This window comes from Acipenser ruthenus, chromosome 19, assembly GCF_902713425.1.
Source record: "Acipenser ruthenus chromosome 19, fAciRut3.2 maternal haplotype, whole genome shotgun sequence".
NCBI classification, from domain to species: domain Eukaryota; kingdom Metazoa; phylum Chordata; class Actinopteri; order Acipenseriformes; family Acipenseridae; genus Acipenser; species Acipenser ruthenus.
This window is the reverse complement of record NC_081207.1, coordinates 19,694,400-19,710,886: the sequence shown is the minus strand read 5'-3', so window position 1 is coordinate 19,710,886 and position 16,487 is coordinate 19,694,400. Positions and strand designations below refer to the sequence as shown.

General features: G+C 38.8%; 2 protein-coding genes across 4 annotated transcripts in view; one reads left to right on the top strand and one right to left on the bottom strand.

The window, feature by feature from the left end:
* Positions 1-6,248, top strand: part of LOC117424297 (BTB/POZ domain-containing protein kctd15) — a 33,769-nt gene extending 27,521 nt beyond the window's left edge. For both annotated transcript variants that reach the window (XM_034040517.3, XM_058992575.1), the window contains exon 5: positions 4,217-6,248. In XM_034040517.3, the coding sequence (XP_033896408.1) occupies positions 4,217-4,375 (159 nt within the window). In that variant the 3' untranslated portion in view covers positions 4,376-6,248. The remainder of the gene's footprint in view (positions 1-4,216) is intronic.
* A 5,479-nt stretch (positions 6,249-11,727) lies between these two features.
* LOC117424245 (transcription initiation factor TFIID subunit 4-like) overlaps positions 11,728-16,487 on the bottom strand; it is a 90,217-nt gene continuing 85,457 nt past the window's right edge. For both annotated transcript variants that reach the window (XM_034040424.3, XM_034040423.3), the window contains one exon: positions 11,728-12,590. In XM_034040424.3, coding sequence (XP_033896315.2) covers positions 12,423-12,590 — 168 coding nt within the window. In that variant the 3' untranslated portion in view covers positions 11,728-12,422. The remainder of the gene's footprint in view (positions 12,591-16,487) is intronic.

The window sequence follows — 16,487 nt, the reverse complement described above, 5'->3', positions numbered from 1 at the left end:
GAGTGTTTAATAGTTTCGGATTGAAAAATAGAAGTGGTTAGTCATGGAATCAGTAGACACCCACTGACCTTCAGTTCTCCTGAGCTGTTGTGGGGAGCTGGACATACTAAATTGGGGAGAAAAACAAGGGTAAAATAATTTGGCACTCAAAATTATTATTTAAAAAAAAAAAAAAATAATAATAATGAGACTGTTTCAAAACGGACACACACAGATCAGTCTGCGCACCTTTGGTGAATTTAATCATTTAAACCATGATTAAAAGAAATGGAAACTTTGTCTGCCTTTTAACTGGACTTTTGTGTTTATCTGTTCAGTAGACTCCCTTTTGACTTGCATAAGATGAAATACAAAAAAAAAGAAACAAAAGGCTAATTGACTCTTTGTTAGCCCAGCGACAAACAGCCTTGTTAATGATAAGTAAAGCAGATCTGAATATTTTTCTGTCAACTTTGTGAAACAGATGTGTTTGGCGCCGGTTCATGTGAACTCTGAGTTCTTCTGGCAGTGTTGCTCTATGCACAGCCTTCACTGTTTTTGTGTTACACACTTTAAAAGAGCTGTATAATAACAATGTAACACTTGCTACAAAGTTTTTAGAGGAATAAACGCTTACAACAAAAACGATTAAATACAAAATACTACAGATTAAACACTTGGCAGATTACAGTACTCTGAAGTACAGGATTAAATGCAGTAAAATAGGGGGCAGACAAGAGCAAGTAAAGCGCATTTAAGGAAGGATGATAAGTGTCCCAGGGGAAAAACAGAGGAGTTCTACAGGTGCTGTCTGAAGAGGTGAGTCTTAATGAGGTGCCGGAATGTGGTCAGGGACTGGGCAGTCCTGACATCTGTAGGAAGGTCATTCCACCACTGCGGAGCGAGGGTGGAGAAGGAGCAGGCTTTGGAGGCAGGGGAGCGTAGAGGAGGTAGAGCCAGTCTTCTAGTGCAGGCGGAGCGGAGAGGTCGAGTGGGGGTTTAGGGAGAGATGAGGGTCTGGAGGTAGCTGGGTGCAGTCTGGTCAAGGCATCTGTAGGCTAGTACAAGAGTCTTGAACTGGATGCGTGCGGTGATCGGGAGCCAGTGGAGCGAGCGGAGTAGTGGAGTAGTGTGGGCGAAGCGAGGCAGAGAACACCAGGCGGGCAGCGGAGTTCTGGATGAGCTGGAGTGGACGGGTGACGGACGCAGGGAGGCCAGCCAGGAGGGAGTTGCAGTAGTCTAGGCGGGAGAGTACCAAGGCCTGGACCAGGAGATGGGTGGCATAGTTGGTGAGGAAGGGTCGGATTCTTTGGATGTTGCTCAGGAAGAATCGGCAAGTGCGTGCCAGAGTGGAGATGTGCTGGGAATAAGAGAGGCAGGGGTCCAGGGTGACTCCGAGGTTCTTAGTGGAGGAAGAGGGAGAGAGTGTGTTAGATTCCAGAGGAACAGAGATAGAGAGATCAGAGGAGGGGGAGGAGGAGGAGGGAAAGAAAAGGAGGTCAGATTTAGAGAGGTTGAGTTTGAGGTGATGCGAGTACATCCAGGAGGGAATAGCAGACAGACAGGTAGAGATACGGGAGGGGATGGTGGAGTCACAGGTGGGGAAGGAGAGGAAAATCTGAGCATCATCAGCATAGAAATGGTATGAGAAACCATAGGATGCGATGAGGGGGCCCAGGGAGCGGGTGTAGAGAGAGGAGAGAACCCAAGACTGACCCTTGGGGGACTCCTGTTAAGAGAGGGCGAGGTGTGGAGGTTGCTCCACGCCAGGTTACCTGGTAAGTGTGGTTGGAGAGGTAAGAGGAGAACCAGGCCAGAGCAGTGCCAGAGATCCCCAGGTCAGCGAGAGATGATAGTAGAATAGAGTGATCAACAGTGTCAAAGGCAGCAGAGAGGTCGAGGAGAATTAGGACAGAGGAGAGAGAGGCAGCTCGGGCAGACTTTAGTGAGTTGGTGACAGACAGGAGGGCGGTTTCTGTGGAGTGAGCAGAGCGGAAGCCAGATTGGAGAGGGTCGAGCAGAGAGTGGTTGGACAGGAAAGCAGAGAGCTGGTGGTGTACAGTCCGCTCGAGGGTTTTGGAGAGGAAGGGTAGGAGGGAGACAGGACGGTAGCACTGGAGGGAGGTGGGGTCGAGGGTAGGTTTTTTGAGGAGGGGAGTGATAGAGGCTTTTTTGAAGGCAGAGGGAAAGAGACCAGAAAGGAGAGAGGTGTTGAGAAGGGAGGAGATGAAGGGAAGTAGAGCAGGAGCAGCAGCTTGAAAGAGGTGAGTGGGGAGGGGGTCCAGGGCACACGTGGTGGGTTTGTGACCCTGGAGCAGGGAGGAGAGGTCAGAGTCTGAGAGGGGCGAGAAGGTGGAGAAGGAGGGTGAGTTAGTAGGGGATGCAGTGGGTGTAGGGGTTGGAGCAGGAGGGGGTGCGGGGGAGGGAGAGGTGTTAAAGAGTTTGCGGATATCTGAGATTTTAGAAGAGAAGAAAGAGGCAAAGTCATCAGAGGAGATAGAGGAGGGAGGAGGAGGGGGGAGGGTTTAGGAGGGAGGAGAAGGTAGAGAATAGTTTACGTGGGTTGTTAGTGGAGGCTTGGATTAAAGGTTGGAAATAATGGTCTAAGGCAGCAGGGAGTTTGGTTCTCTTCCATTTCTTTTCAGCAGATCGCAGTGTGATTCTTTCTGAGCGGAGCGCAGAGGAGAGCCAGGGTTGGGGAGGGGAGGGGCGAGCAGGTCGGGAGGTGAGGGGACAGAGGGAGTCGAGGGAGTCGGTGAGGGAGGAGAAGAGGGTGGAGGTAGCAGAGTCTACGGAGAGTTGTGAAAAGGAGTCGGTAGGAGGGAGGTGAGAGAGAGCAGTGGAGGCAAGGACAGAGGGGGAGAGAGAGCGGAGGTTACGGCGAGAGGTGACAGTGGGGGTAGGAGGAGCAGGGAGAGAGGGGAGACAGAGAAAAAGAGATGAAATAGTGATCAGAGAGGTCCAGGGGGGTGACAGAGAGGGTGGAGGGGCAGCAGGCCCTGGAGAAGGTGAGGTCCAGTTGACGGCCAGCTTTGTGGGTAGGAGGGGATGGAGAGCGACAGAAGTCGAAGGAGTGAAGGAGAGGGAGGAATCCAGCAGAGTGGCTGGGGTTGGAGAGATGGATGTTGAAGTCACCTAACAGGACAGTCGGGGTAGACAGAGAGGGGAGGGAGGAGACTAGATAGTCGAGTTCATCTAGAAAGTGAGCGAGAGGCCCAGGGGGACGGTACAGTACAATTAGCAGGAGTTGACAGGGAGAGGTTAGTTGGACTGCATGAAATTCAAAGGTATTAACAGAGAGTGAGGAGAGATCGGAAGGGACAGAAAAGAGTAAGGAGGGAGAGAGGAGAAGACCAGTCCCACCTCCCTGTCCAGTGAGACGCGGGGTATGGGACAGAACGTAGAGAGAGGAAAGGGCAGCAGGAGTTAGTGTTATCAGGGGACAGCCAGGTTTCAGTGAGAGCAAGGAAATTGAGAGAGAGGTGGGAGGCAAAGGCAGAGATGAAATCAGCTTTGTTAGCAGAAGAGTAACAGTTCCAGAGTGCACCAGAGAGTGTGCGGGAGGGGGGGACAGGCAGAGGGATGAGGTTAGAGAGGTTGGAGGAGCAGCGGCGGAGAGAGGGCAGAGGACGAGGGCGAGAGGACAGAAATTATACTCGCCCCCTTAACACCAGCCCTAACTTTCACCAGCATACAAATCTGAATCATTGGTGACCTGCAGTAAACTGCTGGTGGAGTGGTATAAGGGTGTGAATAACTGAACTATTTGGAAAATAAGATAAATTATAGTTTCACCTCCCCCAACGACTTTTAAGTTGTTAAAGTGGCCATCTACAAAGCCGAGTGTAGTCCATTCAAATAGTTAACATATTTAAAAAGGTTATCTTGAATTCCTGTGTTGAAAATAACCTTTTGTGGCTTCTGAATCCTACAAGAAATACAAGTAAAACAACCTTGAATCCTTTTGAATGTTAAGAATTTGTTTTGGACATAATTACTTTAATCCTCACTGGATTATTATAAAGCTTTGTGTTTTTTAAGCTTTTTATCCCCCTAGCACATAAGTAGGAGATTTTTTTAATATATATTTTTTAATTATATTTGTGAAGATAATGTTTTCTGCTTCAGGATTATGTATTGGAAATCGTACTGGGAGAAACTGGTTGTAATAACTGATGAAACCGATGAGCAAGGCCCACCATTAATGTTTTTGTTTACCCTGTTTCCTGTCTTGCAGGTGCTTGAGAGGTTATTCCAGAAGGGTTTCAATGCGGTTGCCTCGTGCGGCGGTGGCGTGGATTCCTCGCAGTTCAGTGAGTACGTGCTCTGTCGCGAAGACAGGAAGTCACAACCTACAGCCACCACCATTAGAATAAAACAGGAGCCCCTGGACTGAAGAGCCATGAAGAAAGTGCAAAACACTACAGGCAGGCGACAGTATTAAGACTTTTTTTTTTTTGCCAGCTGTTAATAAAAGAAAAACATAAACTGTACCGCTCAGCAGTACACACTGCATTAAGGGAATGTAATTTGAAAAGTTGCGGTGTTGAAACAAAGTACCATACTGAACTGGAACAATGTTGGACTTGACTATAAAAAAAAAAAAAAAAAGTAAAGACAAAGGACACTGAAGACAAAAACATCAGCTCTCCAGAATTTTAAAATTCTGACCTGTTTCTGTGGCGATGCACACAATATCCGAACAGCAAGAAGAAATCTCAGCTGATGAAAGACGGAACCCTCTCCCCCATTTGCTCTTTTTGTATGATCCAGTGTCGGTCCAATTTGTGCTTTCTTTGTATCAGTTTTGTTCTGCATCCGGGACGTCCGAGGAACTTTACTCCCAAAGCCAAGCCTCTGGTTTTGTACAACATTTATTTCATGTGCCGTATGTATACAAGTCAAAAGCAGAAATATATGGAATTGTTTTGCTATTTAAGTAATGCTGACTTGAAAGGTTTAGACCACAACCAAAGGAACGGAATTGCAATTTCATTATGCATAAATCAGCATTAAAAATAGGATGGTTCAAAAGTCACTTTATAAGTTCACAGACATGCTGAGGTTAACTCAATGAAATTCATAGATAACCTTGACAATGTTATAAAATCCATTGTTTCATAAATATCACATCAAAAACTGTAAGAAACAAAATCAAATCGACTAATGCCTTCATCAATTTTTATTATGAAAGTATTAGCCAAAATGTTGGTCTGCTCGAGTCCAGTGTTACATTATAAATAGGGCTACTGATTTTCGGTTTTAACCAATAAACACATCCCTGGTACAAAAAAAAAATTTAATCGGTGTATAGCTAATAAACACCGAAAAAAACGGTTACTCAATTCACATTGACTTCACCCGTTTCCCATTTAAAAGAAAAAGAAAACCTACTACTACTGCAAAAAAAACCTACCTTTCCCAGTGCAGCTGGGCAATGCCCCTCCTTCTGTCCAGTTACTATACATATTGTGACCGTAAAAAACGCCTAAGCATTTTAGAAATTAATCGAAAACAATAATTTCATACAGTATATAAAGCGAAAGCCCCCCCCCCCCCAAAAAAAAAAGATTTACATAAAACTCATATAGCTTAAAAATAAAATTAAAAAAATGCCCAGTTGAGGCATTTGTCTTCTGAGTTTCTTATAGTTTTACACTCAACTGGATTATTCATGGCCAAATATTTTATGAAAATAACCTGGAAATGTATCTTTATTAAAAAAATAAACGTAAAACAAATAGAAGTAATAGGGAGACAGAGCTTGCTTCTATGTTTTAGAGTCAGCCATGTTTCAGGTTAAAAATCGTCCATTAGCTTTTGTAAAATCTGGAATTAAGGGCCTTTGATGATTTAGTATTTAAAGATGTAAAGGAAGTTGCATATCATTCACGTGAAAGTTTGTTTTAAAAAGTAAAATGATTTACTAAATCATATATGATCAGGCACTGTTGCATAATTTGGGTGCAAAAAAAGCAACAATATTCCTCAATAATAAATTATAAAAAAAAATGTTTCTAATAAACTGTTTTGTTTTTTCCGTAACTGACAAAAAATAAAACAATTGCTATGAAAAGTAGCTTTTAGGCCATTTAAAATAACATCCTAGTAGTCATAGGTGTACACTTTGACTTAGTATTTATTCATATCTGGCCAACTAAGATTTTGTATATTGAAGTTTTGAGATCATGTCAGTTTTGCATTTAAAATGAGAAGATAGAAGACAGAAATGTGAAGAAAAGAAAAAAAAACAACCTTAAAACAAACAACCCCCACCCCCCTCCCCCCCCAAAAAAACAGGATTTTACATATAGATGACTTTATGATTTTTACTTTTAGATTCACATTTTTGCATAAAAAAAAAAAAAAAGTCCCCGAATGCTTGTCACTTACTCCCAGTTTGAGTATCAACTCCTTGACCACTCTTGGTGAAATTCATAGCAGTGCCGGTTTGTTTTGAAGATGCCTGGGTATAATGACTGCATTCAGGTAACTGAGGATTACCTACGCTTTGTCAGGTAATTTCTTGTTTCGGATCCACTGACATATAAGAGAGAACAAAGGAAAATAAAAATGTAAACCTGAGAAACATGAAAACATTTTAAATGTTCTATGTAAACTCTTTAAAATAATTGGTTGATGCAATTCAAGGGGATTCCCCAGTACTGTAAAATGCTCTAATAAAATCCAACTGTGTCTTATCAGGGTATAGGCTGATCAAATCAACCTATACCCCCTAACTAAAAAGTGGACTTTATTAGGAACTTTACTTATTCATGAGCACTGGCCAGTTTTAGCCTTTAGAAGTTCAGTCGCAATGGAAGGTTGGACTGTTTTTAAATATTACTGTATCAAACAGGAATCCTCCCAAGTGCCATCCCTTCACAAGCAGTTTTTACATTTTGTTTTGTAAAATACCTGTAGAGTTGTATATTGTGCATTTTATTGTAAAATATGTTATATCAACTGTCAAGTATATGTGTATACATGCATTTCCTTAGCCTACAGGACTTAATGACGGACGTATTTCTGCTAACCAGTGTACATCAAAATGATCAAAATACAGCTCCCACGATGCGTACAGCTGTTTAGTCTGAAGACTAGTGGCTTGTATAGTTATTTATATATTGAAATGTAATAGGACTCTAGGTTAAAGTATACTCTTCATATAAATAAAAGGAAAATGAGGACAAAATATTTAAAAGCCAAGAGTCTCTAATTCTATATACAGTTTCCTGTAAATGTTACCAGCAATTAAAATTTGCACGCAATATATGTGTAAATACTGTTTATTTTTTTTTATTATTTTTTATTTTTTATTTCCAAAATGATCTACTTTGGTGGACGGTTTCCACTGGAAATGTATTTTATTTAAAACGGTTTAGTACTAAAGTGCATGTTCATTTAAAGTATAACATTTGGCTTTATTTGCGTATTTTAGTTAATAAAGCAACAGAATGGTGCTTGTTAGAGAAAAAAAAACAAAAAAACACTCCCTTTGACGTTTTTCTGATGGATGACCAAAAATGAAACAAACAAGCCAGAGGATTTGTGGGAGTGAAGCTGTCATGTTTTAATTCGATGTTGTCTGTTGGAGGTGTTCCTGGTCATGCCACCTCCCCCACACCACACAAGCACACAGCCCTAGGGTGGAGCAGCAATCCCAGAGCCTCTGACCTTCACAAAGTCATTTAAAAGAAACTTTTATGAAAGGCTTACAGGGAAGATATTGGTATTGGAATAAACAGCAAGTATTTCAATAGGGTAAGGAAGTTTTAATTGGCACATGTTTGGTACAGAGAATGCTCCCTACGAAAGCTTTTCAATTACATGTTTTTAGTGCCAGGTTTTTTTATTTTTTTTATTTGTATAATGAACCTGCATTTATTTACATGGCATATTATGCCAAAGCCGTGAACAGTAATGATATAATAAAACAATCCTTATTTCAGCAGTTGAATTTTAAAGGACCACAATTGGATATATCCTGAAATTCATGATCTCAGATATTATTCTCTGGGATGAATTAATTGGTTCACCAATAGAAGTTGGTTTTGCCCTGGTGAGAGAAATCCTTAGAAAATTGATTTTATATATATATATATATATATATATATATATATATATATATATATATATATATATATATATATATATACACATACATACATATACAGTACCGGTCAAAAGTTTTAGAACACCCCCATTTTTCCAGTTTTTATTGAAATTTAAGCAGTTCAAGTCCAGTGAATAACCTGAAATGGTACAAAGGTAAGCGGTAAACTGTCAGAGGGGTTAAAAAAAAAAAAGTTTAGGTTACCAAAAACTGAAAAATAATGTACATTTCAGAGTTATACAAAAAGGCCTTTTTCAGGGAACAAGTAATGGGTTAACAACTTACAGCTGTTCTGCAGCAATGGAAGTAAATTAAGGTAAAGTGGGAGATTTGTACAGGGTAAAAGGGATCTTGAAGAAGGAAGGCTATCACTCCATTTTGCAACGCCATGCCATACCCTGTGGACGGCGCTTGATTGGAGCCAATTTCCTCCTACAACAGGACAATGACCCAAAGCACAGCTCCAAACTATGCAAGAACTATTTAGGGAAAAAGCAGTCAGCTGGTATTCTGTCTATAATGGAGTGGCCAGCACAGTCACCGGATCTCAACCCTATTGAGCTGTTGTGGGAGCAGCTTGACCGTATGGTACGTAAGAAGTGCCCATCAAGCCAATCCATCTTGTGGGAGGTGCTTCAGGAAGCATAGGGTGAAATCTTTTCAGATTACCTCAACAAATTGACAACTAGAATGCCAAAGGTCTGCAAGGCTGTAATTGCTGCAAATGGAGGATTCTTTGACGAAAGCAAAGTTTGAAGGACACAATTATTATTTCAATTAAAAATCATTATTTCTAACCTTGTCAATGACTATATTTCCTATTGATTTTGCTATATTTCCTATTCAAACTCATTTCGTGTATGTTTTCATGGAAAACAAGGAAATTTCTAAGTGACCCCAAACTTTTGAACGGTAGTGTATGTGTGTGTGTGTATATATATATATATATATATAAGAAAAAAGAAAAAAAGAAAAGGATATTTCAGGTACTTAAAAAGGTAGAATAATTGAATACAAATTCTGATAATTGATTTGTAATCAATTATTCTACCTTTTTAAGTACCTGAAATATCCTTTTCTTTTTTTTTCTTATTGATCATTTTGGTACACAGCAGTTTTCCTTTTTCTCAAACTATATATATATATACATATATATATATACATATACATATATATGTTATACACACAGTACTGTGCAAAAGTTTTAGGCAGGTGTGAAAAAATGTTGTAAAGTAAGAATGCTTTCAAAAATAGACATGTTAATAGATTATATTTATCAATTAACTAAATGCAAAGTGAGTGAACAGAAGAAAAATCTAAATCAAATCCATATTTGGTGTGACCACCCTTTGCCTTCAAAACAGCATCAATTCTTCTAGGTACACTTGCACAAAGTCAGGGATTTTGTAGGCATATAGTCAGATGTATGATTAAACAATTATACCAAACAGGTGCTAATGATCATCAATTCAATATGTAGGTTGAAACACAATCATTAACTGAGACAGAAACAGCTGTGTAGGAGGAATAAAACTGGGTGAGGAACAGCCAAACTCAGCTAACAAGGTGAGGTTGCTGAAGACAGTTTACTGTCAAAAGTCATACACCATGGCAAGACTGAGCACAGCAACAAGACACAAGGTAGTTATACTGCATCAGCAAGGTCTCTCCCAGGCAGAAATTTCAAGGCAGACCGGGGTTTCCAGATGTGCTGTCCAAGCTCTTTTGAAGAAGCAAAAAGAAACGGGCAACGTTGAGGACAGTCACCAACATGTCACACAATTCTCACATTAACACAAAATCCAAATATAACTGTGCCTCTACACACATATGATGCGTTTACACTGCCCGTTTTTAGGACGGCTTTGGGCCGTCTCAGGTCTTTTTTCTGCAGACTCTCAGCCGTCCGAAAAACAGCCAACTAAAGACATGGCTCAGCGCCGGCTTAGATCCGTCGGAAAGGCAGTGTAAACTCACCCGACTTTAGAACGGCTGACGCACAACGCGGGTGCCGCTTGGCTCCTCCCCCACGGAATCTAAACAGGAAGAAGCTGCAGTGCCGTTGCAGCGTCACAATAAGAGAAGAACGACTTGAGACAAAAGCGTCCTGAATATTTGAATTTATGAACTGTTTATATTGGGGAGTATTTGTAAATATCTATGTTTTATTATTAAGTTGTTGTAAACAGTGTACATACCCCAAACATCCATACATTGGGCTATGTAAACTTTTGACGATAACTTTTTTTGCTTTGTTAAACAGGTGCAGATGTCGGTGGATGTCAAAGAAACAAAAGCGTAATTTCGGAATATATCGGTGAAAATTATTTTAAAAAATGCTATCAAAAATATTTATACAAAAACTATCCTGGATTTTATTGTAAACCACTTAGTTATTGGTTTAGTTTCAAACACGCTTTAACACACTGTCTTTTTGTTGTTTGTTTTTATTGTTATTTAAACATGGTATGTACGCGCATTCGGACCTAAGCCAGCTCAGTGCACAACTGCAGTGTAAAAGGCCCATGAGAGCAACGTAAATAGACAGCCAACTTACCCCTCTGTTGTATTTGATTCATTTGCATGCAATCACCTTTTCCATCTCCTCCCTTGTAGCTCCCCTTGATACTCTCTGATACAGCGGGTCAGAGGCTATTGTTCAGCTCTGTACGCTGCACAATCATCAATGAAAAGATTATTATTATTCAAATGTCTACATTGTCCTGGTACACTGAACACTACACAGGCTGTAGTAATGTTGGCTTTTACAACCTTGATATACATTGGGCTGGTCCACAGAAAGAGATTACTCTGTGTCTGTGAAACCAGCCGAGAGCCGTTTTAAATTGCAGCAGTATCCATGTGAAACGCTCAACTACATAGATATATGTGACTAACAACAGGTAACTCATAACACAGAGGAAGTGTGAAATCCTTCTGCAAATGATCTGAATGGATGAGACTTAATATAAACACCATCTAATGGATAGAAGTGAAGAACCAGATGGGGGTGATATCAGTACAACTGTAACTTTAGTATAAAAGGTATAATATTCTAAATGCACTGCATTACATCAAGAAGGAAAGTCAAATGACAAGCTTCCAGGTCATAATCAATACAGGTTTAGTTTAGTAAACAGTTTCTTTATTCCTTTACAAAATAGGTACAAATACAGAAGTATGCTTTTCACACACACGGGAAAATTTCATAATATGTACAGTTTACCAAAAATAACGTAATTCTAATAAACACATGGTCTTTGTAAACAATATGTACAAATTATTGATACATTAAAACATGATTTCCATCCATTTAATTCAGTAATTCCTTCCTAATAATATTTTGGCTAAAAAGCAGAAGTAGTAGAAATGCCCCTCTGCTTATGCATCAGAAACAATACAAATAATTATTAAAAGAATTGTTTTAAACCATTGGACACAATTATTTGTGCTGCTTTTTTTTTTTTTTTTTTTTTTTGCTAGAGATTTCGCCGAGATAAAACTGTTGCTCCAAAAAGTGGCAAGCATAAAAGTTGTATAAAAGGAAAATATAAATAATTATAAAACAAGTTTCCCTTCAACAGTTACAGACAATACTGCTTTATGCTTAAAACAGGACAAGGTGATTCGAGTAACACAGCTTTTTTTTTTTTTTTTTAATATAACACATTTAAAACTGAAGTATGATGCTTTAAAAATCCTTCGATACATGTTTCTTTAATAAAAAATAAAAAAAAACACCTGGAACAGCCAGCCATTACACAAATAAAATTATAAAAAATGACATTTAAGAACAGACAGCAGTTGCACAGAAGCAAGAAGCTCCAAAAGCCAGAAACAACAAAATGTTCAGTGGATATAAAATGGACATGAACATTAGAAAAATGTTATTTTAAAATGTATTACTGAGGATTATTGTTGCTTTTTTGCTCCCAAATTACGCAACAGTGCCTGATCATATGATTTAGTAAATGATTTTACTTTTTAAAGCAAACTCATTCAAGTAAAATTCAGTGGATCTATTAAAAAAAAAAAAGTTACAGCTGTTCTAAGTAAATGTATTGTTTGGGTTCAAACGGTAAAATCCTGCGCCCCTGTGAATTTAGTTCAGTTGCACAGCAAACGGGATCCTTTCACACCCTTTTTTGCGCTACAAGTGTTGAGAATTACAGAATCTAAAAAATTGTAAAAGCATTGGTTACAATAGACATAGCAATACAACCTAAATCGAAGGCACATTGCAAGAAAAAAAAAAAAAGAGACCAACAAAGCCTTAAAAAAAAAAAAAAAAAAAAAAAAGCATGGAAGAACAAAAAAGCATTTTGCTTTATTTCAGCAGAGCCCTGTAGAGCAGGAGAGAGTGGCTTGTTTCTCGTTCCTCTTCCATATAGAAGATAAAGTCCCTGAGGTTTACTCGAGTGATCCTCTGCCTTGAGTACTGTCGGGAAGAAGATGCAGCTGACCCAGACGGAGACCCACTTGAACTGCCTGAAACCTGCGAGCAAGGAGAAACATTTTAAAAAGCAGGACAACTTCCTAATCAAAATTACTGTTGTAGGATGCAAGGGGTTGACACCTTTACCCACAAAAAACATGTTTTTTTTTTGTTTTGTTTTAGTATGTTATTATTAGTTTATTTATTATTAGTTTATTTAGCAGACGCCTTTATCCAAGGTGACTTACAGAGACTAGGGTGTGCAAACTATGCATCAGCTGCAGAGTCACTTACAACTACGTCTCACCTGAAAGACGGAGTACAAGGAGGTTAAGTGACTTGCTCAGGGTCACACAATGAGTCACTGGCTGAGGTGGGATTTGAACCGGGGACCTCCTGATTACAAGCCCGTTTCTTTAACCACTGGACCACACAGCCTCCTTCAGATATTCCTTCAAAATGTATTCTTTCATTTTGAATTGGCTGAACAAAAAGTATAATTCTTACCATATTACAGTACGTACATACATAATGAACACAGTATCCCATCAAATTACAGAAAGGGCAAACATTCATCTGTACACAGTAGAACGAGTGTTATTTATTTCAGATATAATTTCTGCACAGGTTGATGTTTTTGATGCAGTGGTTTATCAATTCTGCTTTATGAACAAATATGCACATGGTCATTTTTGCCAACAAATACATTTTAAGCATTGTCTATTGTTGATTATTTCTCCAAGCAGCAATACCACAAAGCAGACAGAACCTGGCTTCTCATTCAAGACGATCCCTCCTACTGCACAGTGCACCCTATTCTAACACAATACCTGGGCACTGCTCTTGGGACACAACCCTCCTGCCACACATGGTTTACCTCGGAGGTCACCGCTGGAATAAAAAGCCTATAAGGCCATTCAACTTCAACTTATTTTTTTTTTTAACAAAACCATGCTGGTTTTAAACTGAGCAGACAAGATTTTTTTTTCTTTTTTCTTTTTAATTTGAAACATTTGTTGCCAATGGAGTAGAGGCAGGGGAGATTTAACTATAAAAAGATCAGAGAATGATTTTCATGTTTAAATTGATTCCACCAGTTTTCAGTTCAATTGCTAAAACGTTCACAGGAACCTCAACAGAAATAGATGTGTTAAGCATTATAAATTATACGCCACCTACATTTATATTCAATTATACCGGTTGCTGTTAAGAACACATTTTGCTACAAGATTAAAATATTATAAGACAACTGACGGAAACTACATTTAAAATGGTTCTTGTATTTACATTTTTAAAAAGACAAAGGGGATACATTTAAAATACATCTGATATATCGCAGTCCTTTGTTCTATTAATGTAAAGAGGGAGGAGACAGTGATTCGACACTTTATAGACCATTAAACTGTTATCAGAAGTAAAGAAGAATACAAATGTAACACTCGCTCATAAATTAGATTCCGTTTTCTGGTTTCGCAGAATATCCCTTGTGTGTGTGTCATGTTTCAGATTTTATATGAAAAGATGTTTAATTGAAACAAATACTCAAATGCTTTTGAACATATAGCAGAAATATAATCAGAGGACAAGATTTGTCATTTAAGATGGAATACCCAATCCCTGTCAAATATATTAAATATATTCAACTCCTAACACTTAGTCCTTATAATTGGTACACAGATTACAACCAAGAGAAGACAGATCAAGCCCAATGAATGTGGTTGGAACAGAGCTAGAAACACCACAAAGGTTTGCCAAAGTACTGGATTCTGCAGTCAACGCCCCGGTTTTTGTTTTTTGTTTTTTTTTAAGACTCTGGAAGAGCTTGTAACGCAGGCATTGTTTTGTATTGAACATATTAATTATATAGGGCTACTTTGGATGCTACATTAATTTATTATTTTGTGTTTTCCAACTGGACACTCCCGTTTCTTACTCACAGAGATTATTATTATTATTATTTATTTCTTAACAGACACCCTTATCCAGGGTGACTTACAGATTATGTAAAACAATTTATTTTAGTGGACCAAAAATTAAAAAATGTAGCGACTTTTATTCTAGTGTTTTTCACCTACAAGTGTGTTTTTCATGATGTGCTTTTGCACTGAACACTGTAGCTTTAAAAGTGTAATGTTTGTTTTGTGAAAATATTTGAAAGGACAAAACAGTGGGCATATTGCTGCAAATCTGAATTGTATTTCAGCAGTCAATAAATAAGTTAACTGCACTTTTTGATTCTTTAGCGTGACTCTGTGCTGTTCTCTACCTTTGAATTTTAAGCATGCCTAATTGTAAACTTAATCTATCTAGCTAATATTAATAATGCCTGTAATTTCGCTCCCTTGCCCGAGTCAGCACCCACCCACCCAACGCTTTTGCCTTAACAACAACCACCATGTGTTGTCTGTTGTGTCTATGGAAACTGGAAATTGAATATGAGAATAGTCTTGAATGGCAATAAAACAATTCAGCTTCTATCATTGCTAATGTAAAGAAACAAATAAATAAATAAATCAAACAATGGCTTGGTGGCACGGTAAAAGATTCTGATTGCCTCTTGTATTTAAAAAAATCTGATTCTGTATGGCATTCCACAGCATTATATCGCATATCATGTGCGATGGATAAAAACATTCAGAAAACAAGGCATTGCCATTTTAATTGTGTTGATGCTGTTTAAAGCGTGCACATTATGTAATACGGCATAACCCAAAACGCGCCTCTGCATATATACAGCACCACAAAAACACTTGCTTTAAACTTACAAGCTGTGCTTTGCATGAGCATGATCACATTTCCAAAGAATAATGTGTTTGTTTGGTTTTTTTTCACATTAAAAGCCTAAACTAGTTTCAAAGACTTGCTATCAACTATCCAGTTCTAGCATGCATATTTCTGACACACCTACATTAGATCAAAATACGTTTATTTGCCTCTGGCAGAACTACACACCTTGCCCTTCGGTAAAAGCAGGTACTTACAGGCATCCAGTACACTGGTATGCTCGCCCCACAAAACAGACACATGCACGGTTAATCACAAACTAGTTTCGTGATGTGAAGAGCTCATTTAGATTAAATCAATATTTTCAAGGACAATTCTGAGCTTTTACAGCATCTTCATATCCAATCCAGTGATAGTCTACTGACCTATAGCTGCAATACTAATCTGCATCTTTCAGATCTAATTGTAGTTTCCTCATACACATGAACAGGTCTTCCACTGATCATTGCCAGCAGTGATAACGCATCATCACTTTGTAAATGGAAGTCACCACCTCTTAGCAGAAGTAATGATCTGAAAGCATATCCAAGCATGGTACCCAACAACTTAAAATGCACCTAAAAGTTACCTGAATCATTATATACAGTAAACAAAAGCTGCAATTTATTTAAAAATGTAAATGCACAGGGCGCACAATTAATGGTATTCCAACTAGTTTTAAGTTTATATTGTAAATATAAACGTACACGTTTAACAGTTGGCCGTATATGCTTGTTGTATTTTTGTATATGCATAATTATTATTATTATTTGTTTATTTAGCTGACGCCTTTATCCAAGGCGACTTACAGAGACTAGGGTGTGTGAACTATGCATCAGCTGCAGAGTCACTTACAACTATGTCTCACCCGAAAGACGGAGCACAAGGAGGTTAAGTGACTTGCTCAAGGTCACACAATGAGTCAGTGGCTGAGGTGGGATTTGAACCGGGGACCTTCTCGTTACAAGCCCCTTTGTTTAACCACTGGACCACACAGCCTCTTAAAGGAAAAGGCTCTTAAGCAACGCAACGTTGTGTAACACTTTCAGTCAGTAATTTTGTTTTTTGTTAACATTATAAAACTGGTTTGCCTTTAAAAAGGTCCTTTAATGTAATTTTAGTGACAGACAGATGGTGTGTCCTTTATCACTTTAGCTATCTTGCTACTGTTTGGTTTGTTAAAAGTAGAGGATG